General features: G+C 60.7%; 2 protein-coding genes across 2 annotated transcripts; one reads left to right on the top strand and one right to left on the bottom strand.

Annotated features, from left to right (window-relative positions):
- The first annotated feature begins 2,678 nt into the window (after nucleotides 1–2,678).
- CHLRE_15g643386v5 (uncharacterized protein) lies at nucleotides 2,679–14,559 on the top strand. Its single transcript, XM_043070702.1, has 9 exons — nucleotides 2,679–3,242; nucleotides 3,444–6,008; nucleotides 6,195–7,246; nucleotides 7,486–7,521; nucleotides 7,707–10,487; nucleotides 10,802–11,180; nucleotides 11,282–11,868; nucleotides 12,316–12,933; nucleotides 13,058–14,559. Exons 1-9 carry the CDS (start codon nucleotides 3,227–3,229, stop codon nucleotides 13,061–13,063), a joined length of 8,040 nt encoding a protein of 2,679 aa, XP_042916572.1. The 5' UTR covers nucleotides 2,679–3,226; the 3' UTR covers nucleotides 13,064–14,559.
- Nucleotides 14,560–17,744: 3,185 nt separating this feature from the next.
- Nucleotides 17,745–19,548, bottom strand: CHLRE_15g643385v5 (uncharacterized protein). Its single transcript, XM_001700644.2, has 3 exons — nucleotides 19,076–19,548; nucleotides 18,567–19,018; nucleotides 17,745–18,447 (listed from the first exon to the last, which is right to left on the bottom strand). Exons 2-3 carry the CDS (start codon nucleotides 18,975–18,977, stop codon nucleotides 18,154–18,156), a joined length of 705 nt encoding a protein of 234 aa, XP_001700696.2. The 5' UTR covers nucleotides 18,978–19,018; nucleotides 19,076–19,548; the 3' UTR covers nucleotides 17,745–18,153.
- Between the last annotated feature and the right edge of the window lie 5,763 nt (nucleotides 19,549–25,311).

Below are 25,311 nucleotides of genomic sequence, written 5' to 3'. Positions count from 1 at the left end.
CAGGACGATAGGCATTAAAGGCCCTGGAGGTGCAGCTGCGGGCCCGAGCACTTACCCATCACGACGCTGATGACGTTGAGCACAACGTTGCACCTGTCGCTCACAGCGCGGATGGTGCCGTCATCACCTAAGATATGGACTCGGTCAGACTGGACGCCCACGGCGTGAATTGCAGGGTGCGCGGCGTTGGCGGCGCCGGCCAGCACGGTGACCACCCATCCTGAAAGGCTGTGCTCGCCGGCAGTGCTGGGCAGGTGGGCGTGGGTGACACGGGTAGAGCGCTGAGATGTGGACTGCATGCGCTTCTCGAGCGCAGCTGCAAGCGACATCCCGGTGGGCTTGCTGGGTGGCGTGCTGGACGTAGGGGCCGCAGGCGTGGCGGAGCCTGTATGCAGGGACGAACGCAGCAGAAGTCGGAATGGATATCGGCAAGAGGACGTGCTGCAGCGCGGCTGTCAGAGCAACACACACACACACACACACACACACACACAAGGAAAGCACGCGGCTGTGTGATGTCTTGCTCCTGGCAGCTATAGGAACGACTCACTGCCAGGCTTGCCGCGTCCCGTCATGGTGATGATGTTGGTGTACGCAGCGTAGGTGGGCTCGACGAACGCGGTGCTGTGGAGGTGGGCGTGAAGCATGGGCAGGGACGCGCAGGGAGGCTAGGTTGGTTGGCGTGCGACAGGAGCATAGGAGTAGCAGCAGCGAGGGCACAGTAGGATAACCGGAGGTGCAAGACAAGCACGGAAACACAGACGTGTGGGCTTGATGGGCGGGCGTGTTTAGGTCAGGGCAACTCGCCTGTCATTGATGCTGGTGGGGACGGTGGCGTTGATGCAGTCAGGTGAAGTGCACCTGCGTGCAGGCGCGGCGACATCGTGGACGGAATCCAAGGGCCAGCGCTGAAAGCATGGGGGGTATGACAGGGGCAGCGAGCTGGCGCAGTGTGCATACCTGTTCGTGGAAATGATGTAGTAGGCGGGAGTGGGTGCCAGCGCGGACCTTGCACGGAGGAAGGGGAGGGTGGAGTATTTGGTGCTAACACGAGCTGGGGGTGCCAGCGTGGTAGCGTATGAGAGGTTGGCATGCTTGATGCGGTTGCGTGTGGGTCGGGAGCTAACACGCACAACTGCACACTGGCTCACCACGTGTGGGCGGTGAAGCTGGGGTGGGTGGATGCAGTGGCCGCCCAGCTGCGTCGGAGTGGAGTGGGTGTGGGTGCGCAGGTGAATGCATGAGGGGAAGCGCGGTAAGGGCGGCGACATCTGTGACGTACGGGCTGGGCATGTTGGTGGCCACTGGGGAACTTACATGCTGTGAACGGGGGTGGGCGTGGGCGCCGATGTGCCCGGGGTGCTGTTGGGGTGCGGAGCGTGATAGGTGAGAGGTGAACAGGCAGCAGCGTTGTGCTCAAGTCGTGTACAGGGGTGCTCGCGTATTGCCGGCGAGACGACCTGAGACCATGAAGCGGTGCGTACCTGATAGCAGGTTGGGCGTAGTGGACCAGCGCAGCCGGCGGGCAGGACCTGCAAGCGGCAACAGAGGAAACGTAAGCACCGTGATGCTGCAAACAGCGGCGGGTTGCGCGACAGTGGCGGTAGGCGCTCACCCGTCAGCGTGGGTGTTGCGCGTGCTCACGAGAGCGGCAAGCGCCGCTAGCAGCAGCAGGAACAGCTGCATGTTTGCAGGCGCCGGGGGTGTGGGTGTGCGGAGCAGTACCAGAAGTGGGGGTGTTGGAGTGCAGGGCGCGTGAGAATGGGCTGCACGAGCGCGTGCTGGGCGCGGAAAAGATGTATGCCTAAGCGTTGCAGCGGCGCCAGTGTGCAAGCGCGCGAATGGGAGCGGCCGAAAGCGGCGAGACAAGGTCCAGGTCCTTGTTGCGCATTGGACGGTGGCTTCGCCATGCACGTGCAGGGCAGGAAGGGGCGCAGGCGAGCAGGTATTCCACGTAGCAAGTTGTGCAATGAAACTGTAAATAGCCGTGGAAGCGGACATGCGGGATAAGATGGGTCTCGCGTGTGTAGCTTGAATTTGGCCAGGCTATTATGCGCTCATGCATATTCACGTATGCATGTAGGGTGGACAGCACAAGGCGCTAGAACGAGCCGCACGGCACGGTGGATCGCGGATTCGCGTTCGACCCATCGGGCGCGTCACCCCGCGGGAAATGCGAGCCGCTTGTCGATGTAGGAAATATATGCGTGGACTATGGGAGTGCTAGGGCACACGCACGGTAGCATAACGTGAAGCTTAGCAATGTCGCTTCGAGGCAACTACGAGGAACTGCGACGTGCAGCGCGCTTGGAGGCATGCAAGCGTGCGCAATCATGGCGATGGTAAGCATGGCATGCCGTGCAGCGGAGGTTTTGGGCGCCGAGCAGAATTGTGCTTTCAATTTATCCGCCTGTGGCTGTTGCGCAGGGCGCGGCCTGTCAGGCTGCGCGATGCTGTCGTCATCGTCGCGCTTAGCGTACTCATGGCAGCGGCAGCCGCGGCGGCTGTGATAGTAATAATAATTACAACGCCGGCCCATAGGGCCTGGCATGGATTAACGGGGCAAGGTGACTAGGGCGAGAGGGCCCGCCCCCCTCACGCTGACGCCTCACCACGAAAGAGTCACAACCTCCGAAACTACAACCTCCATGTCCTAGGCCGCTCTTCAAAGTCCACTACATCCAAGCCTGCACACCTAGCGTATCGAGCTAGGGAAACGCCGCGTTATAGTAGTGGAGCACTGCCAGTTCGTGCAAACCACGGAGCCATGGCGCTCCGCCTCGAGCCTTGGATCTTGAGCCTTGTCTTGAACCTTGGACCTCGCCACTAAATCGGACTTCTGCACCACGACCTATCTAGGTTGCAGCGGGCATAAGCCCGCAATTGCCACTAAGGGCAATTACCTATCGTTCGTGGGATCACCAATCGGTTTCGCACCAATCTTTCGCATTTTGCATAATTGGGCTTTTATCCGGATTCGTATCCGGGTCCCTTCTGCCGTAAGGACGAGTCAAATCGCTAACTGAGTTAGCGATCCGGTGATGCCGCGGCGGCTGTGCTGTTGGCGAGCGGCTGGATGGGCGCCGGGCAGGCTCAGTGGCGTGCTTTGCGCTTGGACGGTCTGCCGGTCTCGGGCGGCGAAGCGAGTGGAGAGTTTCGGTGGTCTCATGGCCTCCGAGGGTGGCGCCATTTCTTCGCGGTGGAACGGTGTGGTCATTTGGCGTACATGACTTGGCAGCATGGTGAGCGCAGGGTGGGCGGCAGCAGGGTGGGTGGGCGCCAGGTGTGTTGTTGTGGTGGACTAGCATCGCCGGCGGCATGGGTAGTTGGGTGCTCAAAGCGGGTGAGACAGTTACGTGCGGGGCGCCAGTAGTGGCGTTCACAGGGAGCTGTGGTTGCCAGAGGGAGTGATGCGGATGCATGCCAACTGCGTGTACATGCAGGTGCGCGGAAGGACACCTGGCAGGAGCGAGGGGCATTTGGAGCGCAGGCGCTGCTGGTGCTGCAGGCGGCCCCTCTGCTGCTGCTGGGGAGCTTGTGCGCATTGTTAGGCGGTGCGGCAGCACGCGTGGCGACGGTGCTGCTGCTGCTGCTGCTGCGCACGGCAGCAACGCGCAGCGGATTGAGCAGCGCAGCTGCTTGGGCATGGGCGGGATGGGGTTTGATGACGGCGGGGCATCGGCAGCCGCTGTGGCGGGCGCTGGCGTCGCTGTGGCAGCAGTGGAGGCGCTGGCACATGCTTGCAGGACGGGACAGTGGTGGGCGCATTTCCATTCGCGTGTACAGCCAGCGCGTGTGGTGGGCAGCCCTGGGTAATGTGCAGCGCACCGCGCCGGCCCTGGCGTGGGATGCACTCGTACTGGGTTTGGGTGCCGGCGCGGCGGTCGCCGGCGCCGTGGCATGGGCTGGAGCGCGTGTAGAGCTGGAGCTACCCTGGCACCTGGCCTGGGTCCGGATGGTTGCAGGCGAGCTGCTGCAGCCTAGCGTGCACGCGCTGCTGAGTGCACATGCGAGCAGCCTCTTCAACGACACCCGTGCATGGCCCAGCTCAGGTGCCAACGCAGCAGCAGTGGTGTGGCACGTGGGGATGTGCCCTGCTGTGTTTCAGGCAGTGGTGGGTATGCTATGGTGTCGGTGGCGGCGGTCTGTGCGCACACTGAGCGGCAAGACAGGCGTTGTCAGCGTGCTGCCATGCGACCCAGCGGCTGTGCTGCTGCTATCGACTGCGGCAAACGAAGGTGTGCCGCCGGTTCTCCTGCGACTGCTGTGGCGTAGCCGGCGCGTGCGCTTGCATCGCAGTTTCGCGGCGCAGGGCATTTTGCCAGGCAGCACAGTGTTTGTGACCAGCGTGCTGTACGGCGGCATCGGGTTCACAGAGGCGGAAGTGCGGCGCGTGTGCGACGCTGTGGAGAAGCTCGCGCGCAGGGACGCGGGTGCATGCGCGCGCATGGAAGCTGGGCAGTGGGAGCCGCTTGTGCAGATGCTTGCACATCAGAGTACTGCTTCGCCAGCAGTAGTGGAGGCCGTACTCTGCGAGCGCGCAGCGACAATTCGAGCGGCGGTGGCGGTGGCAGGTATCACGCATCGCATGTTCGCTGCACGCACTGCAAAGCAGCAGGCTGCGCGAGCAGCGGCGGCCGGGTCGGCAGCAGCTGGCGGCGTACAGGCGAGTGTGGGTGGAGCGCCAGGCACCTCAGCTGTAGGAGCGTCGCCTGCTGCCAGGACCGGGCCTGGCTCAGCAGGTGCAGCGGTGAGCGACTATTCGGGTGCAGCTGGGGCGCCTTCAGCAGCCCCACAGGAGCAGGCTGCGCGAGCAGCGGCGGCCGGGTCGGTAGCAGCTGGCGGCGTACAGGCAAGTGCGGGTGGGGCGCCAGGCACCTCAGCTGTAGGAGCGTCGTCTGCTGCCAGGACCGGGCCTGGCTCAGCAGGTGCAGCGGTGAGCCGCTATTCGGGCGCAGCTGGGGCACCTTCAGCAGCCCAGCACAAAGTGACAGCAGCGCCCGGGGCTAGGCTGGCCGGCGTACCGCAGCAGCCGCGCACGCTCCGGCAGCGTGCGCAGGCGGAGGCGTTCAAGTCGATGATGCGGCAAGGGCTGGATGAGGGTAGCCGTGCTCATGCCGCTGCACAGACTTGCACGTTCACTAGGCCAGAGCAGCCTGCGGCACCGGCATCAGTGGCACGGGAGGGGCAGCCGCAGGGGCGTTATGTCACAGATGTCATTGCTGGCATCGTGGGCGTGCTGCGGCAGCACCGGGATCTAGCCAGCATCTTGCACCGCAAAGAGATGAACATGCTGCTGCCGGGTGAGTTGAAGCAGCTTGCCGAGGCGCTGCAGCAGCAGCTGCCCGAGAAGCTGCGCAGCAGCTCAGTGTATGGGATGCAGACGTGGCTACATCACCACGCAGACGAGATTGAGCTCGCGCTAGCAGGCGTGCCAAACCCCGATGCGGTGGCAGCAGCTGCCGGTGTGGGCGGAGCAGCCATGCCGTGGGAGGTGCAGCTGGGCTTGCAGCGTGTTGCGGAGATGATGGGGCTGGCCTCCGACGCGGAGAAGCAGCCGGCAGCGGAGGCATGGCAGGAGCGGCAATGGCACACGCTAACAGATTGCATCAGTGCTACGCGCGCTGCAGCCAGGGTCGCAGGAGACACCGCCGGGGCTGCAGGAGTGGGCGTAGGCACAGGCGGCGCGCAGACCGCCGCTGGTGGCGTGCCTGACATCGCAACGTCACGCTTGTGTGACGATGCCGCTGCAGCACAGGCGATGCGCCAGCAGATGGCCGCGGAGTTGCCAACGCAGCCGTGCAGCGTATGCGGTCGCCGCCGGCGTCAGCGCGATGTCCATTGGCATCGTGTGTCGGGATTGCGGGAGTGGCTTGACGAACAGCTCAGCGCAATGCTGCCGGGCACAGCAGAGGCGCCACGGGATGGCAACACGCTGTGGGCTCCGCCGACGTCGGCCGAAGCTACGGCGTTGCTGGCGGGTGCCACGGGCGCTGCGTCAATGTCAGGTGAGTGCCGAGACAAGTACGGCTGGGGCGCACTCGGACGCAGTGCAGTGATGGTGGGAATGGGAATACAAGCGGGAACGCACCGGCGCGTGGTGGCCAGCAGGTGCCTGGCGTTGTGTACGTGTACCGTGACGCGCACCAAATCACACTGACGTGCATGTAATTGATGGTTTGCCCGGCCTACAGACATTACGGAGCGCGTGATGCGCGAGGGCGCAGCCTCAGGGCGCGCGGTGTATCGGCTGCAGGCGCATCCTGCGGCGGGCACAGTCCAGCTGGCCGCAGATGGCGATCACCAGCTGCGTGTGTGTGTCGATTGCATGCGAGCGCACCAGCATGGGCACCTGCCCTCACTATCGTACGCGTGCGTTGACAATGGGTTGCGGCCGAGCCACCTACCGCAGCTCACGGTGATGGAGGAGCGGCTGGTGGCAGTGTGGCGGCCGCTCCGTAACCTGATGGTGTGCAGGCCGCCAGCCGCGGGCGGCGGACCGGGGCATTGGGAGATGCGCGCGCACGTGATTGCGTTCAAGGCGCCGGAGCCGCAGCAGCTGGCAGCAGTATTCCCGTGCAGCCTGGCGCGCGTGCCTGAATGCATCACCGTGGTGTTTGTGAGCCCGGCACAGACGTACCAGCAGCTGGAGGCGTTGGCGCGCCGCGTGCCCGCGCTGATGGTGCGGGGGAAAGTCGTGGCGGCCTGGGCGCGGCACTTGGCAGCTCTGTATCCCAGCGCGCGCCTGGACGAGGCGGCCGTGCAGGAGTGGGAGCGGCAGCCGCTTACAGCGGTAGCGGATGCGCTCGCGCGGCGCGCTGTCTGCACGCAAACCCAAGGCGAGGCATCAGCGCTGCTGCGGACTCTGCGGGCGGAACAGGAGGGGTATGCGCGCGCGCGGTACGGTACTGCAGAGGAAGCTGCAGCTAGAGGGGCGAGTACAGGAATGGCGGCGGGCGTCAACAGCGACAGCAGCAGCGGCTCGGACAGCGAGGCCGTCATTGTGCAGCAGTCGCTTGCACGGCCGAGCCGGAAGCGGCCCAGGTTGCTGTCTGCTGCGCACATGCAGCGGCTGCTGTGTGGGCTGGATCGCGACGCGAGCGTGGCGGTGCGGCAGTTGCTTCTGGCCCACAACTTCAAGGCTGCTGCTACAAAGCTGCTTCGCCACCACGGCGGCGTGCCAACCAAGGAGGCGGTGACGCAGATGAAGGGGCAGCTGCAAACGCAGCATTGTAATTACGAGCAGGTGCGCGGCAGCCTAGCATGGCGATGAGCGCGGTGCGGTCGAGGTGCTTGGCGGGGCGGGCGTTGGGTGTGGCATGAGTAGGAGGTCCCCGCGGCCGGCACGGAGAAAATTGGTTCAGGGGTGGAACGGTATGGGCATGGGCAGCACTAGAATAGCAGAGGGGGCCGCATGGGTGGAAAGGCGGCTACAAGTAGGGCGGCTTCGCCAGGCTTCAAGTATGTGCGTGTGTGCACGTGCAGGTGTTAACGGACCACGAACGAGCGCTCACAGCTGAGGTGAGGCGGTGGCGTGCTTCTCGTCAAGCAACACTGCATCGAGCGGATTTGCATGGCAGTGGGTTGCTAGGCACATGAAATGTATACGGCTGGATTGTGCGGGTTGGGTGGCGTCGCTGTGGCGCCAGGCGTTCAGTGCTGACATGAGGCCCTGTGTATACGCGTGGTGGATGCTTTGCGTGCAGGCGAATGCGAGTGGCAGCACGCGCCCGCTGTCACGCCCGCCAGCGGGCGCACCGCTGCCGCCAGGCAGCTTGTTCGTGGTGCACGAGCCGCAGGCACTGTCGCCGGTGCAACGGGAGCACCGTGCGCGACGGCCGCAGTCTCTTTCAGGACTGCCTGCAGAAGCCGCACAGCGTGCAGGCGCAGCAGCACTAGCAGCGGCGGCGGCAGGGGCGGAGGTGGCGGCAGCATTCAGCAACTGCGGCCAGAACGTGACACATATGCAGGGCATAGACGACGTTGACTTGTCGCCAACGCCAGCAGATTCGCCGGCGTTGCGCGCGGTGTTTCAGGACGCCTGCGCCGACGAGCGTGCCCTGCAGCTGCTGCTGGACGGATGGCCACTCGCGTCATGCACGGAGCAGGCCCCGCAGTCAGACTATCAGCCGGAGTGGCCGCTGCGCGTGCACGTGAATCGGTTTCCTAACGGCACGGGCGCATGCCCGACCGGCATGCAGATGCTCAGCTGGATCCAGCTGCAGCTGCAGCGATGGTACCCACCAGCGCCGGACGGCACCGAAGACTGCAGCGCCCAGGCACCACACTTCATTCTGGACATGTTTGACGCGTGGCAGCGGCACACAGTCAACCAGCAGGTGGCGGTGCGCTTCAAGCTGGACCCGCAGCTCATCATGAGCCTCGGCGACATGGGGCCGGACACGCTGGTGGAGGCAGCCGACGTGCTTGCAGCAGGCCTATCACGGACGGAGCAGGCCCAGCGGCTGCACGGATCACCACCGGAAGTGGAGCAGCTCGTGCGTGGAGCGCGCATCACGGGCGCCCATGTGGTGGGCTCGCCTGGCTCCTATGCAGCACTGCGCAGCCGCGCGTACGGGCTGTGGGCTGCGTACGGCCCACCCAGCGCCAGTGTGACGCTCAACCCCGCATCGGTGCACTCAGATGCCACGTTCACGCTGATGGGGCGTCCGTACACCTTCGACGTGCGGACAGGCGCGCCGCAGCATCGGCCCATGGCCGCGGAGCGGTGGGACCTGGTGGCGGGGCACCCGCTCGCGTGTGCCGAGTCCTTTGAGGCGTTCATGGACGCGTTCTGCGACGTGTTCCTCGGGTGGCCAGCAGGATCAGATGTGCAGCAACGTAGTAACTGCCTGTTCGGGCGCGTTGACGCCTTCTTCTTCAAGTTCGAAATGAATCAGCGTGGAGAGCTGCACGTGCATGGCTGTATCTGGCAGCCCGGGCTGCAGCCAGCACGCCTGCGAAAGGCGCTAGCGGACCCGCGGAGTTGTCCCGACGTGCTGCTGGACTTCCTGGAGTCCGTGCAGACGCAGTGGTTTGCCTCACCACTGCTGTTCAGCGGCGGCGAGCGACCGGTCCACGCTCAGAAGCTCAGCACCGAGCAGCTGCAGGAGGTGGCTGAGGCGGCTGGCAGCGAGCGCTTGACGGAGCTGCAGCGGGACGTTCTCAGGGAGGTGCTGGTGGAGGTGAAGGCCAGGGGGGCTATGGAAGACGCAGCCGTGTCTTGTCGGCCGCCTCTACAATGCAGCAGCTTGACTGAGGCGGAGCGGCTTGGGTTATTTGCTGCGCACGCGGTCCTGGAGACGCTGCTGCACGCCCATCGCGACGGCACGTGCACCACGTCACACAGCAAGCATGCCACGGACAGCAACTGCCGCATGCGGCTGCCTCGGATGCTGCACTGGCTCACCACGTACCTGCACGAGCAGTCGGTGTGCGTGCATCTCAAGCGGTATGGCCGCTACATGGTCTCGCATATGGTGGCCCTGCTGCTGGCGGTGCCTTGCAATCACACCGTCACGTTTGCGTGTGATGTGGGGCGCTGGCTGCGCACGCGCGAGCTATGGGATCAGCGGCACGAGGGCATTCCGCGCACGGACCCTGTGTGGGAGCGACGGCCGCAGCTGCCCAGCCTTGAGCAGCTGGCCGCGGACGCAGCGGACTATGCCCTGAAGTATGCCACCAAGTCTGAAGCAGTGCAGGGCAGCAGGGCCCTTATAGCTGCAGCCACTATGCTGCGGCGGCGCATGCACCTCATGACCCCAGAGCAGCAGGCCGGGATTGAGAGCGAGCACCTGCCGATCCAGGACGTGCTGGATCAGCTACGGCATCCCTTCGCTGCCTTTGCGGACGCCAGCGCCTCTGCCTGGGCGCCCCGGCCTCCTACTGCAGGTGTGTCAGCTGCAGGCGAGAGCAGCACGCCGGCACAGGCGCAGTTGACGGCGGAGGTGACGGCACGCGCACAGCAGTCCGCGACTGTGGCCGCGCTGCGCACTGCGCGGCCTGTCGGCGCGGCTGCGGTGCAACGGGAGGGGATGTTCAACCTTGCGCACGCCATCAACCTGTTAACAGCCCAGCAGACGTTCTCCACTCCAGCAGCGGCGCTGCTGCTGATGCGGGGCACCGACGCGCACGAAAGCCACCAGTTCAGGGCCATCGATTACAGGATGTTCTCGCAGCATGTGCAGTCACAGCTGAAGCGCGCGGACCCGGAGCTCAGGCCCAGAGACGCCGAGCTGCGGCTTGTGCGTACAATGGGCAGCGTTGGAGCGGGCGGGAGTGCCAGAGGGGAAGGTCAGGTTCCGGCCGCCAGCACAATCGCTAGCGATGTCCCAGGTTCCGGGCCCAGCGGAAGCGTGCAGCAGCTAGAGCAGCTCGCCGTTGCACCTGCTCGTTACCGGTCATCAAGCTACCTGAAAGACTACCTGTACCGCGGCGAGGCGCTGCGCGAGCTGTCTCCTATGATGATGGCCATGTTGTTTTATAAGGTACGAGGTTGTGTGCGCGGCAGGTTGCACGCCTGGAGTTATGGGGTGCAGGGGTGTTCAGTCCGTAGGCTCGCATGTGTTGTAACGTCTTCCAGCAGCACTTCGGCAGGACCCAGCAGCAAAGAAGTGTATGTGTGCCCACCACCCCGCAGCACTCGGCCGGGCCAGATGGAGCGCAAGGGCACCATCTGCGCCTGCATCCCGCGCACCCAGAATACAGTAAATGCGTGTGGCGGCGCAGGCTGCGGCCGTACGTGCCGCAGCCGGTGTGTGACCCCGTTGTGCGGCCTGCGGACGGCGTGGACGATCCGCAGGTACTGGAGCGCTATGCAGTGTTTGCGCTCGCGAACTTCGCCGCCTACAGCTGTGACGACAGGCTCGATCTCAGCAATGGCGCATGGGCAGCTTATCAGCGGTGCTTTGCACAGCCGGCGCACGGCCAGTCGCTGCATGTGCGCATCGCGTGCCGTATGCTCGATCACGTGGATGGGCTTGCGCGCGTGCGAATGCGGGCGGAGGAGCGGCGGCAGCTGCAGGCGGAGGCGGAGGGCACCGCTGAGGATGCGGCGGAGGAGGCACTGTTGGAGGGCGTGCCGGTGGAGGGCATGGACGACCTGGAGGCAGAGCCGCAGGATGATGAGGAACCCGATGTTAGGCGCAGCGCAGCGCCCGCAGCGGAGCTCTGGCAGGGTTGTGCGCTATCGGAAACGGAACGGGCAGGGCTGCTGCAGCGCGTTGTGCACAGCGGCCTGGGTGGCGGTCTGACTACAGAGGCGACCACCGTGGTTGCCCAGATCCCGCGCGCCAATGCATGGCCAGCGGTTGGGCGTACAGCGGCGGCGGCAGTAGTGCGCAGCACGCAGGAGTGGACGCACTGGCTGCAGCACAGCAACGCATGCATGATTACGACCTAGGCGGGCAGTACGCCGCACAGGCGCTCGCGCAGGCGCAGGGAGCAGTGCAGCAGCAGCTGCTGCTTTACAACAGCGGCACTGCGGCAGTGACAGCGAAGCTGGTGCTCATCTCGCCATTGGCGGTTACCACAGCCGCCCCAGAGGTGCAGGGCGTCTGGCCTGACGCAGCGAACCCTGGTGCAGAGCCGCCGTACGTGCTTTGCCCAGAGGACTCGCAGCCGACGCCTGAAGACACAGCGCGGTTATGGAACCTCAGCGACGACCAGCAGCAGGCGTTCATGCTGTACGCGCAGCTCCTGCTAACAGAGGCCGCCGGCGTCCGTCAGCCCCCCGTGTGCTCGGTGCTCACGGGCAAAGCCGGCAGCGGCAAGTCGCGGGTGCTGCAGGCATTGCTGTGGTTTGCATACCAGCATCGCTGCGAGTCTCTCATTGCCCTCGTGAGCTACACGTGGCGCGCCGCGCTGCATGTGAGTTGTGTGTGGGGTGTGTGGTGCAAGAGAGGTTCAGTTCAGACGTGAAGTGTGGTGGTGGTGGACTGGTCCTGGTAGTCCTGCTCGTGCGTGCCGGGGAATTTAGCAGCCAGCGAGCCTTACATGATCGTGCTGTTGGCTTCGGCCGCTGCCATCATGGTCCATTTACAGGACTCTACGCCAGGCGTGCTCGGCACCAGCACCACGTCCTTCTTTGCAACTGCTGGCACCTTTGGTCCGCCTCACCGCGATCGAGTGGAGCGCAACCTCAATGGTGTGCGCTTCATTTTCCTAGATGAGTTTAGCACGTGTGGGCTATCCCACTGGGCGCGCATTTGTATGCATGTGCACGCGGCACGGAGGCACGTGGGTATAGACAGCACGCACTTATATCACGGGCCGCTGTCAGATTTGCATGGCCTGCTTGTTGGCGACTTGCGTCAGTTGCCACAGCCACGGCACGTGCCGCTATATAGCGGTGCTGCCGAGGAGAGCTTGCGGCGGCTGCTGGCGCCGGGCGTGGGGGACGGTGGGGCCATGGAGCGCCAGATCCGGCAGCTGGAGCATCCGGAGGGCAGCATGAACCTCATGGGGCGGGAGTTGTGGAATATGGTGCCGTTCGCGTTCGTTCTCACTCACCAGCATCGGCAGCAAGCAGGCGTAGGTGACAGCGACGAACCTCTCTTCATGCTAGCGGAGAAGTTTGGTGGCGTGCAGGAAATCTCTCAGGCAGACCTGGACACAGCGTGCCAGCAGCTCAATGCTCGTGTTTGGCAGCCCCCGAAGCCAGGGATTGACCCCGTGCCCCAGCCCTTTGCAGTTGTCCAGCGCCATGTCGTGCGGGTTCCACTGGCATTGCAGCTCGTGCAGCTGCATGCGCTCGCGCAGCGTCAGCAGCTGCTGCTGTGGCGTAGCGCGGACTTGTCGCCTGACGGCAGCAGCTTACCTATTTCGCATGTGCATCAATTAGAGGCGCTTGGCGGGGCCGAGGATGATAGCGGTGTGCCCGCTGTGTGCGCATTCTTTGCTGGTATTCGTTACGTATTTACATCAAATGAGCATGTGCGTCTGTATCACATCAACAACAACAGTGCCACAGGCACCGGCATTGTTCTGCATCCCAACGAGCCACCATTGCCAGATGCAAGCATTGCCCCCGTGCATGTCCTCAAGTTCGTGCCCTCAGCTGTAATGGTGCGCCCCGACGGGCCTGATGCGGGTCGGGTGTCTGTTGATCAGGCCCTGGATGTCGGGGAGATTCCTGTTTTACCGTGCAGTGCTATGTTCACATCGCAGCATGCAACCCTGCGGTTGCCTGTGATGCGCTGGGGCTTTCGTGTGGAGCTTGCGTATGCAGTCACCGATTACTTTGCGCAGGGGCAAACTCTGCCACCGCACGAACTGTGGCTGGTGGATATGTGCAAACCGCAGCACGGTAGTTGGCGGCGGGCTTCCATTTACGTAATGCTCACCAGGTTTCGTGGGTTGCATGCCTTGCATTTAGTGCGCCCGCTGTGGGCCTCGCGGGCAGAAGAGCGCCGGGTTAAAAAGGCGCTGCGTACCATGCTAATGCCCGAGGCAGATCTAGCTGCAGAGTGGCAGCGGCTATTGAGGCTCTCGCAGAGCACAGCAATAGCGGTGCCAGGTATGATTGAGCGCATTCAGGCGAGCATGGGTGTCTCATAACCGAGGCCTTCCATGCATGCATGGTTGCAACATCTGGCATGTGGCGCTGAACGCTGGGTTGTCCTGCGTCCCGGCCAGCACGGATAGCGTAGTGCTTTTAACATGCGCGAGGTGTACTGACAGATGAACTGGAAGCGCGGAGTACCTTGTGGATGGTGAGTGCTGATTGCAATTTACAGCAGTGACTTTCTTGTTGGTGTTTGGTGTGGTGACCATCATGCTTGGCTTCGCTGACTGGACGTATGTCACTGAGCTGTTTGACAGGCAGGCGTAGAGTAACGTGTATGTTCGGGTTTAGTTTCTACCTGTCCTGTCTCTGCGTGAAGCTGGGGTATTGTTTATCTGCTTGCTTGTCGTGCCTTGGATTGTTGCGTGTTTACAACAGGTTGATGTGTGGCGTGGTTAATCCCTTGCACTTTGATGAGGTTATTGTTAGCCAGCTGGTGTTCGCACAGGAGGTTAGTGGTCAATGAATAGTCGACCGACAGATGGATCGCGGGATTTGTTTTTGGCATTTATAGTTTGGATTCTATGCGCAACGTTGCTTGGAATACACGCTTAATATGCATAGTTGGAAGACTTCCGGGACGCGAATCGCTTGGAAATGGAGGAGGGTCCCAATATGCTCGGCTCGCGATGTCGCGCTCCTGAGCTTGTATTATGCACTGTGCGCGATGCGTGTTCAGCATGCATATTCTTACGAACAACTAGAGACTTGAGTGACGCGGTGTGAAAATCAGTCGGAGTCTTGACATGCTTGGCTCGCCATTTCGCGCTCCCGAGCTCGTTGTGTGTGTTCCGAGTAATGCACCCTCAAAATACATGTTCAATATGTCCGTGGCAATGTTGGAGCTTCAAAATCGACAAGCATGGTGTATAGATACACCTGGTAGCCTGAATTCCTGTTTTCCCGGTGTATTCTGTTGATGTTGTATCACGCCGTGCTTTGTCACATTCTTGGTTATTGCACCGGCGTGGCCTTGTTTGTAAAATTCCGCGGTGCCCTGATCTTATCTACTTCTTTGCTGTGATCTGGCAAAAAAATATGATCTTGGCGGGATTCGAACCTGAGACCAGCACTACGCTAAGCGCCATAATCAGACCCTCCAGGGGAGGGTGTGCACTGAGTTAGCGATCCGGTGATACCGGGTTAACACCTCCTCATCTCTGTCACTTGCGTCAGACTCCGCTGATTGCAGGACCCGGGCCGCAGCGGCCCCAGATCGCGCCTGAGATGCCTACAAGCATCAATGGACGGGTAGGCAATAACAACTGCTTTACCGTACCGTACACGGTAGATGCTCACCTTGTGGTTGGCACGCTCCTCCTTCCATTCCGCCTCCAACCTGCAAAAAGAAGCCATGTCTACGTGCCGGCAGCAATAGAGTACAGGCATACTTACTCGGCCACCTTCTGAGCAACGAACGTACTCCGCCGCACCCCCAGCTGATAGCCTCCTTTGCCTCCTCCTTCCGAAGTTCGTGCTTCATGTAGTCCACCAGCGGCACGTTAGGAAACCCTAACTTCACCCGCGCGTCCATGCACGTGCTGCCATCACATGTGCAGGACCCCCCGACTGCAGGAATCCAGCTTGCAATTTTCCCTGCTGACACGCCGTCATCCTTGCTCCACTTGCCCCCGTTGCACATGTGCACTGTGAATCCTGTATCGTACAGTTCCCGAAGGCCTGGCAGCACGGCGTTCTGCACGGCAGGTACGCGTCCTTTAGACAAGTGTGCGCCGTACTCCATAAGAAAGACGCACCTGGTACACAAAGCGCAGCGTCTCCCTCACCAGGTAGGACTCTGGCTTGGGTGCTGGCCCTGCGGTGGTGCCAGTCACCTTGGCCTTGACGATGGTATTGTTGGGCGGGGCTGGCGGAGCTGGTGTACTGCGTACGCGCACTTCTCCAGGTGCGTGATGCTCGGCACGAGCATAGGGTCATCCATGGAGCCGTAAGCATGGACTTCAATGGAGGAGGAGGTGGGGTCGGCGACAATGTAGATGGCGCCCGGCAGTTGCCTGTGAGTGCGAGTGAACATGACGCACGGTGCATCTCGAGAACATCGCACGGCTTTGTTATTTTATGAGAGCACTCACTTCAGTTGCGAGCCCTCGAGGTCCTCCACGGCGTTGGCATCAAACAGCGCCGAGAGGTTGTTGTTCGCAGCGTGTAGGCCATGCCTGATCTTTGCAGCTTTATTTTTCTGCGGGTATTTACATTAGCAAGCCCGAGCGTCGACTTATAACTTTTGAGTTATGAGGTTACCTGTCGGGCCATTTGTAGTTCATTCAGTTGAATTTAATATTCATTGTATGCATTGTTTGTTAGCTGCCTACACGGTTAACATGCGGCCGGGGACTGCAAGGGACACCAAGATAGCAAGGAGAAGCAAGGGCGTTCAATAGAGCTTCGTTGTATGTGCTGTATTTAGATTTGTGGCAGCACTGACATTGGGCACTACTAGGCACCGTGCGGGGCGCCGGCGGTGTAGGCCAATTGGAGTGCCCGGCGCCGTCACCAGCGGGCACGAGCTGAGCAGGCATGGAGCCGCGGGGAGCTATGGGAAGCCCTCCTGAGAAGGGGGGAGGGCTGGGACTGCTGGTGGAGGGCGCGGGCGCGGTGTTCCGCGATGACGACATTTTGGGGAGCCGAGGGCCCTCCCCACGAGGGGGGAGCCCCGGTACATGCGGTTCTCCCCATGAGGGGGGCGCTCCGGTCCATGGGGAACCCCCCATACCTCCCCGAGGGTGGCCACATGAAAGAGCAGGGTAGCCGGGGCACGGTTACTGAATGCAGGGGGATGCCGGCTGATGCTGTGTCTGTTGGCAGGGCTGACGTGTACCAGCTCGCGCGCGACAAGGCTGCCATGCGACAACGCAAAACCCACAAAATAAAGCCACCTGGAACGCAGCCAGGCATGGTGTCATGCGTAGATGCGAATGCGAGTGCAGGCGGCAGCGGAGGTTATTGTTGCTTGCAAGCAGTGAAAGCGGTCAGCAGAACGCACCGACATGTTACCTCAAACAGACGGTAACCGCCGTCCGCTGCTGAGGCCAAGGCTGGGGCCGCCGAGAGCACCAAATGAAACCAGGGAAACTGCTGGGCTGGGGGGCCGCTGGCGTGCTGGCGATACGTGGGGCGTGGCACTGGGCGTGCGGAACATGGAAAACACCAGCACCACCGACGCCCAGCAGCACATGCCCTGCACAAATCTCGTTTGTACTGAGACTATTTAGGGAACGTTACTGGCTTTATTCTTGTCAGCATTTATCTCTTCTGGCTTTCAAGTGGACTTCGGTGTTTTGGGACACGCCGACGTCGTCGGCACGCCCGCAGCGCCCCAGCACGCCCCAACCCCCTCTGGGGCCCAGATTCGTGTCGAGCTCAACGTCGCGACGTCCAGCCCAGCTGCCAGCCCGGTTCCTCCACCCGGCCGGCCCCGCTGCACCGTGCGTGGGCCGGTTCCTGGACGGGTGTGTGGAACCGTACACCAGTCCGCACTCGTCAGTTACCCCATGGCCTACAGCGCGTCATGTCCCCATGCAGCGGCGCCTCATGCCCAACTCGCCTGGCCGGCACCAGCCTTTCATACCAGTCTCAGCTCACCATATACAGCAGCCAGTCAGCCTTCACGTCAGCCCGGCCGCAGCTAAGCAGCCACCCTGGTTTATTTTCTGCGCCGGCCTCAACGTTTTGACACTCGCCATGCCGCACCCTCCTTTCTGCCGTTCTCTTTCCTCTTGTTCTCGCATGTACGTACTACTCCTGGCTCACCGCGGATGTCTGGCTGTGTTCCAGGTGGGTCTCTTGGGGTTCGCGTCATCACAACGCATCGCAGCCTTCGCTTGGTAGTCTGCGGCCAGTCTACGCCAGCCCAGCCTCTGACAGCCGTATACACCAGCTGAGAGCTTTAGGACGCCGGAGTGGTGCAGCTTGGCGTGCTGTTATCTCGTCAAAAGGTAACGTAGCAGTTGCGGTCGCTGCTCATGCTCACGCTTTTCTTTTTGCTTGTGCTAGCTCACTGGCCTCGGCTCTACAACGTCATGTTCGCTTGTACGTGTTGCGTTCTTTCAAAGCACATCAATAATGTGGGGAGGGCGTAGCTTCCCCCCCGTGTGACTTGCTCCCTTGCGCGGTGGTTACGCAGCGGCGCCGGCATACCCTTCCATACGTGAAAGCGGAATAATAATAATAATTACAACGCCGGCCCATAGGGCCTGGCATGGATTAACGGGGCAAGGTGACTAGGGCGAGAGGGCCCGCCCCCCTCACGCTGACGCCTCACCACGAAAGAGTCACAACCTCCGAAACTACAACCTCCAAGTCCTAGGCCGCTCTTCAAAGTCCACTACATCCAAGCCTGCACACCTAGCGGCTTTCAACATTATGCCAGACACGGCACTTGGGACAGTTTGGGCTTTGGACTGTGTCACGTGTGTGGGCGTGTTACTGCCCCCCTCCAATCCGCGTGTCAAAACACAGACGCCCGCCGTACATAGCTCTGTAGGCTGGTCCACTGCCAGAACGTTGGAAACGGCTTGCGAGCTACTCCCAAAACGTCACAGCGGACAAACCCTACATAGCAACCCCCTCTAGGCCCTTGAAGTTGGGGGGTGCTTTGAACAATTGTGAACCTGCATGTCCCCCGTATGGACAAACTTCGAAGTGAGCAGCGGCTCCCGGTCGGTCAAATCCTTTGCCTCATCGTCTTCAAAGGCACGCCCAGCAGTCGCCGTAGCAGCTGCATTATAACTCTTGCATTCTGAATACAGGAAGACACCAGCAACGGTGACACCGTATCCGATGCATCCTTGCGCCGTGACAACGTTGCGAAAAATGGCCACAGACACCGCTGCCGCCACAACCCCTTTGGCGTTACCTAGCACCTGCGGTGTGCAGCAGTGTGCCAGGTTAGACGGCAACATAACCCGCATCAGGAGGAAAAAGGAGCCGGACAGGCTGCAGAACCGTTGAAAAGCAATGTTGCCGTGCAGCGTACGCATACCTGCAGCGTAAGTGCGCTGGTGTACCTGGTGACAAGAAAATTGGTCAAGTTAACCAAGTACGCTAGGCAGCTGTTGGCAACCAGCCAGTACAGGAAGCTAGGTGAGCTGGCCGCGAGCGCAGCTGCCTCCCGGAATGAGTTCGGTTCCAACGTCAAAGTCAAGGGCAGCAGGAATAATATACTGGTGCAGCTCATGTAGAGCAGCAGGCTCATGGGATCCAATTTCTCGGCGGGGTCGGTCATGAGTATGGACTGCACCACGGACTTCAGGGCCCGGAGGGCGGTGGCAGCGACGCAACACGTGAAACCAATAACATGGAAGGCCGGCTCACCGCCGCTAGCAACAATGACGCCCAACATAATCGGAATGAGAGCAGCGTATGTGAAAGGTGCTTCACGCTGGCCCTGCATAACGAAGGCCAGGATGGCTGTGAAGAACGGTGTTGTCGAGCCTTGGGAGGCAGAAGTCAGGTTACGTGTCAGGCGCCCACGATCAACTGATTGTTTACCTATGGTTTGGGTAAAAGAAACTGGGATGAAGGCCAAGGAAACGTTGCCGAGGACCACAGTCATGCAAAAGACAGCCGAAAGGAGAACAACCGTAAGGAACTGCTGCCTACTCCGAATCAGCTTCGACGGAGTCCATTTAAGGCCAGCAAGAATTGATCCGATTGCCGCGCAAGCCAACATGTGTGCTAGCGTTAAGAAAGCTGGGTTATGAAATCCTGTACTTGACAGCAAATACTTATTTAGCAGGAGCACGCCTATGTTGCTACAATACCAGCATACAATGGCTGCAGTCGTGGACAACCATGCATGGCTTATTCCCGCTTGAGCCATGAAAATGTGTGGTAAAAAGGGGTATTAGTTTACGAGGTCGGTGGCGGCAGCGTGTTATAAGATAACCCGCTCCTTTCGAGGTTAGAAACAGTAGTTATAAGTATAGTTATAAAAATTATCGGTCACTGTTTATCGGGGCATCTTATTGCAGGGAGCTGTGTATACAGTATGTCCATTGCCGGAGTATTTTTGTACATCCCGACTTTCCCACGGACGTTCACCCGGTACTGCCCCGTCGTTTGCACAGGCCACGCATATTCAGAAAACGTGGTTATAACACAGTACAACAGGTCGCAGCGGATTTGTTGAAAGTTGGAAGGAGGGAGCATGGATGACTGGGTGGCCGCGCCGGCGAGTCCAGCGCAGTTTGACGTGCGTGCAATATTTTGCATTGGCGGATGTAGGCGCAGCGGCTATGCAGGTGGTGGGCGTCGTGGCCAGGACGGGCGCGCCGCGTGCTGCGGATGTGCACCGGTCGCGGGGTTACAGGTCCGGACATGCGTGCGGGTACAAGCAGGGGCAAGCAGCAGGTTATAGAGGTCCAAGGTGCTGTATGGGAAACCCAGCATGGAATCCATGTTGGATTGATGCCAGCTCGCGGCCCATTGCCGGCGCTCACCACCCCCCCGAGGATGTGCCTGCAGCCCCCGCCACCCTGTCATAGAAGTGTTGTCGCCCCAGCCCCTAATTCCTTTCCGTCTGTCCCTTAACTGAAGAAGTTGATTTTTCAAGCAAATGCTTCCAAAGGCCGCAGCAGCAACCGCGACCACAGTCTCAATAACGGCCGCAGCAGCAACCACGGCCACAACAGCACCACGACCTGAGGCCGGCCGGGGCGGGGCGGGGCGGGGCCACTATAACGACGGGTCCATGCGTTAGAGCCTGCGTTAGCATGCGTGCCGCGTGAAAAGCATGTGCTGTACGCGTGCGGTGCCCGCCCATACGCATGCGTGCGCTACCAGAGCATGCGTTACCTAACGCATGCTGGTGTCACGTGGCTGGTGTTGGCCAACGTGCCGTGCAACTGCTATACGGTATGACCCCTGTTGCGCGCGAGAGCACGACTGTTCCCCCGCCAGCGCCGGCCTGCGGACCAGCAGCCAACGTGCCGTGCAACTGCTATACAGTATGACCCCTGTTGCGCGCGAGAGCACGACTGTTCCCCCGTCAGCGCCGGCCTGCGGACCAGCAGCCAAGCACTATAACGACGGGTCCATGCGTTAGAGCATGCGTTAGCATGCGTGCCGCATGGCCCAAACGCATGCTTAACCAACCCGGGTTCACTTCAGTTTGGGGCACCGTCCCAAAACTGCACAACATTTGGACCCGTGTTTAGACGTGGTAGTACAGTCCGACGTGGAAACCCTACCGCTGCGCAGTACCCCGGCTTGCCCCTCCCCCCTCAAGGCGCTCCATGCCGTGCGCCCTGGAATGCGGTGTGGGGATGGGGTGGGGTGGGATGGACTGACGGATGGTGGAAGTATCAAATAGGTCTGCGGGGGGCTGCGAGCAGCCATACTACCGGTCATGATATTGCCTTCAGTAGCTCAGGGCGCCGCGGGCTGGGGGTGGGTAAGTGAGCGGGGATGGGGGCTCGGACTCAGCGGGGGCACGGACTCAGGGCGTGGAAGCCAGCGAGAAGCGGGCGAGAGTAACGCCGATGTGCCGGGTGATGTGCGAACAGAATACAGAACGCGGCATCCGTCATTACGGGGAAACTACAACAGATAGCGCAAACCTTTTGTGCCTCGCGCTTTCGCGCGCAATTTCCAAGATCCTCCAACGCGTCGATTCCTCCGTCTTGCGTCCTTCCGTGCCGGGAGCCTTGATTATCGATACAATTTGTGATATATTGTATGTTGCGCTGGAGCTCTAATGCAAACGCTGCGCTTGTGCGTTTACCCCGCTCTGGCGTAGGGCTTGCGTTTTCATAATGTTACGCTTTGCAATACATACATAGAAAGGCGCGTTATTTGCATGATAAATTTCGCTGCGCTCGGGTTTCCAGGTTATAACTCAAGTCAAAACTGGAATAACCGAGGGGGCCCGCCCTGGGACTCGATGCGACCGCAATGGCTATTGCCCCTCCCCCTTCGGGGGAAGGGGCAAGCCAACCAACCTTACCTACCCCCCACAATTCGTGTCAGATTCACCGTCCGACAGTACTACCACTGCCGTACGGCCCTTCCCGTGCGGGGGGTCATGGGGGTGGGCAGGGGGGTCCCCGTGGCCAAACTGGTCTCCCCTGAGTCCCCCACGCTCTCAGCCCCTCTGTGCATGTAGTAATGACTTGCTGGTCAAGTGGGAGGGCGGTCCACGCTCGCCTGAGGTCGAAATGGGCGGGTTTTGGCCCGCCAGGCATGTGCCCGATGGGCGCGTGTCGGTCCGATCGTGCTCGAGAGAGCAGTAACTCACTCAATATGTTATTTAGATACCCAATATTGCATTGGAACGTATCCCGGGGCAAAATGTGAGGCTCTGCCGACCGGCAATTTCGCGACCGAGGTCCCTCGAGGAGCCATTTTTCAAGCCGTGATTGGTGCCGTGTCTACTTTCAGCTATGAGAATGGGAATTCAAGGCTTTGCGAGGGCTAAAAGCAGCTCTTCGTGTACATTGTCGGGCATGTCGCTGCATTTCACGAGCTCGGCGAGCGGGCAGGCCGCGCCAGGGCTTAAAACAACAAGTCATAACATACATATGTCATGTATAAGCCTTAGGCAAGGTTTGGTCTTTGGACGGTGCGGCGTGTATGGGCACGCCCCGAGTGAACCCGGGTTGTGCTTAACGCTTGAAAAGCATGTGCTGTACGCATGCGGTGCCCGCCCATACGCATGCGTGTGCTACCAGAGCATGCGTTACCTAACGCATGCTGGTGTTGGCTAGCGGCCGCAGCGACTCTTTCTGGATGTACGCATGCGTCCCGAACGCATGCCATACGCATGCGTGATGCACATATGCCGGATGCGTGAAGTACTACGCATGCCATGGCGCATGCGGGACGCATGTGCGTTACCTAACGCAAGCAGCTGCCCCCCACTGCACGCTTCCCACCCGCATGCATGCACGCACACGTGGGGCACACGAAGCCAATTCCCTCAACTGCTCTCTTGTGTTACAGTTTGTGCAACGGCACGTGCCGCGCGTCCAGTATAAACGAGGATTCGGCCTGTTTCTCTGAAGGCGTGAAGTCCGCCTCCATCCACCAGCCTCTCCTTAGGCTTTTAGTCCGCCATCGCACACCGTGGAAAGGAAGTCTGCCCGCTCCACATGCCCTGTCACCCATCGACCTCCTCGCTCACCGAACGTGCCCTACCGTAACATGAATACAGATGCGTATGTAGCCACTTCCGGGTAACAACCAAACGCCACCCGCCAAGGCATAAGCGGCACAGGAGTGCCCATACTCAAGCCTTGCCAAACACACAACGACAACCACAACGTCCGACCTGCTGCACAGTGCTGCCGCAGACTCCGCATGCTGCCGGTGCCAGCGCTCCAGTCCACAGCTAGCCACACCCGTGCTGCCCTTCGTAAGCCTGCATAGTGTTCAGGACGATTCGGTCAGGAACCACAAAACCATATTAGGCATATCAGAGGGTATGACGCAAGGTACCTTTCCCCCCATGTTCATCTGCAGACACGGTACTCATGCAGTGCTTACTTCAGCAATTGCGAAATACTATCTGGACATAGACTTGCCTGTTGGGGTTAACGTGCGGGTGCGCCACGTCTAGCCCACCCAGGGGTGGTCCGCACGGGTGGCCCTTCGTGCGGCCGGAGTCCTGAGGGAGGGCGGGAGGGTACCAGGACTGAGAACTGAGCATGAACTGATGACAGGCTTGTACGGTGCCATTATACAGACACCGTAGCATGCGCATGCTCTCATGCTGACACCCTCTGAAGCTAGCAACCAAGTCGCGCGGATGGTACCCCCGCCTCACCTGCGCCACTCTGTAGCCTTTTGAAATGCTTTTGTTGAGCCTGAACATGAACGAATTGAAGATGGGCAATAAATATTGCGCTCGGTCAACGACGTCACCACCCCTGCAACAACCCAGCGTTATGGCCACTGCAAGGCGCACCTGTGCGCCACATAGCGTCACTAGTGGAGACTGGGCCTTAACAGCAAACATAGCAGGGCGAGGGCGTCCTCTGCCGAGTGGCAGAGAACTGTTTGCGGGTCTCTACATACTGAAAGCTTTGACGTGTCTTCAGTAGTGTGTGATATGCATAGAAGGGTACAGTATATATACATTGAACTGGCAAAGAAGGAAGTGCCGCAAAGAGTTTGGAAGCAGTGCCCCATGCAACACTTAAACTTGGTTGGCCGCATACTTGATACTTGCTTGTCTTGCCATGTGCGGTGTTTAAAGGGGGATTAATACGAACGCACTGGGGGCCTTCTCTGCGCACGCGCCTCAGCTGATGCCTAACGCCGACAGCCGGGGGAACGCCTTGTGCTCGGGGCTGGATACGGGGCACTGCTCTCAGGCACACGCACCGCCGCTCACCTGGGCCGCATCGGAGACCGTGCTACTCCCCAAACCTGGAGACGCCCTGGACATAAAAAACAAACGGCCCATTGCGCTCGCAAACACCTGCTACAAGCTGTACACGTCCATGCTTACCTTGGGCATTGGCGAACTGGCTGGCCCCCTCCAGCTATTCAGTGAAGCGCAGGAAGGCTTCCGTGCCTACTGCAACACCGAAAGGCAGGTCCTAAATTTAGTACATGCCCTTGAGGATGCCGCACTGTTTGGAAAAGATGTCTATGCGGTATACGTGGACTATAGCTCCGCGTTTAACACAATCGACCAGGACAGATTACTACAAATTATGTTTGACCTTGGGCTGCCAACGGACCTGATCCGCGCAGTCCGCAACCTATATGCACATGCGACCACCCGCATCCGCACCGAACACGGAAGCACATCCGCCATTCCTATAGAGCGAGGCACCGTGCAAGGTGATACACTCTCACCTGTGCTCTTTATTCTGTTCATGGAACCTCTTGTCCGCTGGCTCCATGCGGGCGGACGGGGCTACCACTACGGCTGCCTGACCCCCAGCGAAAACCTGCAATACCATTGCAGTGCCGCCGCGTACGCAGACGACCTGGCGGCGCTCACCAACTCGCTCGACGACCTGCAGGTTCAATGTGACAAAATCACATCTTACGCCGAGTGGGCGAGCCTGCGTGTCAATCACACCAAGTGTGCCACCACCGCCATCTGGCACGACAAGTCTCGCTCGGACCCCAACCTTGACGGGCTCACAGGAAAAGCTACCCTCGCCGCCATGCGCCGCAACATGACCAACACAATTAAGATTGGCACGACCCCTGCCCCGTACTTCCCCCCGATCCAGCCGTACAAGTACCTGGGAGTGCAGCTCACGTTCTCGCTGGACTGGTCGGCACATGTCGCAAGAGTCACCGAGATTGTGAAGGACAAGGGCACAGCCATTGCCACATCCCTGGCGACACCGGCACAACGCCTGCGCATGATACAACAGTGCGTGCACACCACAGTTGCATATGGATTCGCAGCAATGCCCTTCACAAAACAGGACATAACAACGCTCGACACTACCCCGGCTGGTTTTGCAAAGCGCTGCTACGGACTCCCCCGCAGCTTCCCCACCCGGACCTGCCTCCTGCCCGCCGACGAATACGGCTTGGGCCTGGGCTCCCTCCTGCCGCAATACGCGCGCGTGGCCCAGCGAGCCCTGGTCCTTGCCCTAAATGACTCGGGCCGTCTTGGGATAGTAACCCGAGCCCTTCTGCCGCGCCAGGCAAGCATAGCTGGCCCCACACAGGCCCACCTTCTCCCAGCCCATAGGTCACACCACCTTACGACGCTGAAACAGATGACCCTGGCAAAAGAGTACGGTGTCACACTGTAC

This window comes from Chlamydomonas reinhardtii, chromosome 15 (assembly GCF_000002595.2).
Source record: "Chlamydomonas reinhardtii strain CC-503 cw92 mt+ chromosome 15, whole genome shotgun sequence".
Taxonomy (NCBI): Eukaryota; Viridiplantae; Chlorophyta; class Chlorophyceae; order Chlamydomonadales; family Chlamydomonadaceae; genus Chlamydomonas; species Chlamydomonas reinhardtii.
The sequence above is the reverse complement of the archived record's forward strand: the minus strand, read 5'-3'. Positions and strand labels throughout refer to the sequence as shown.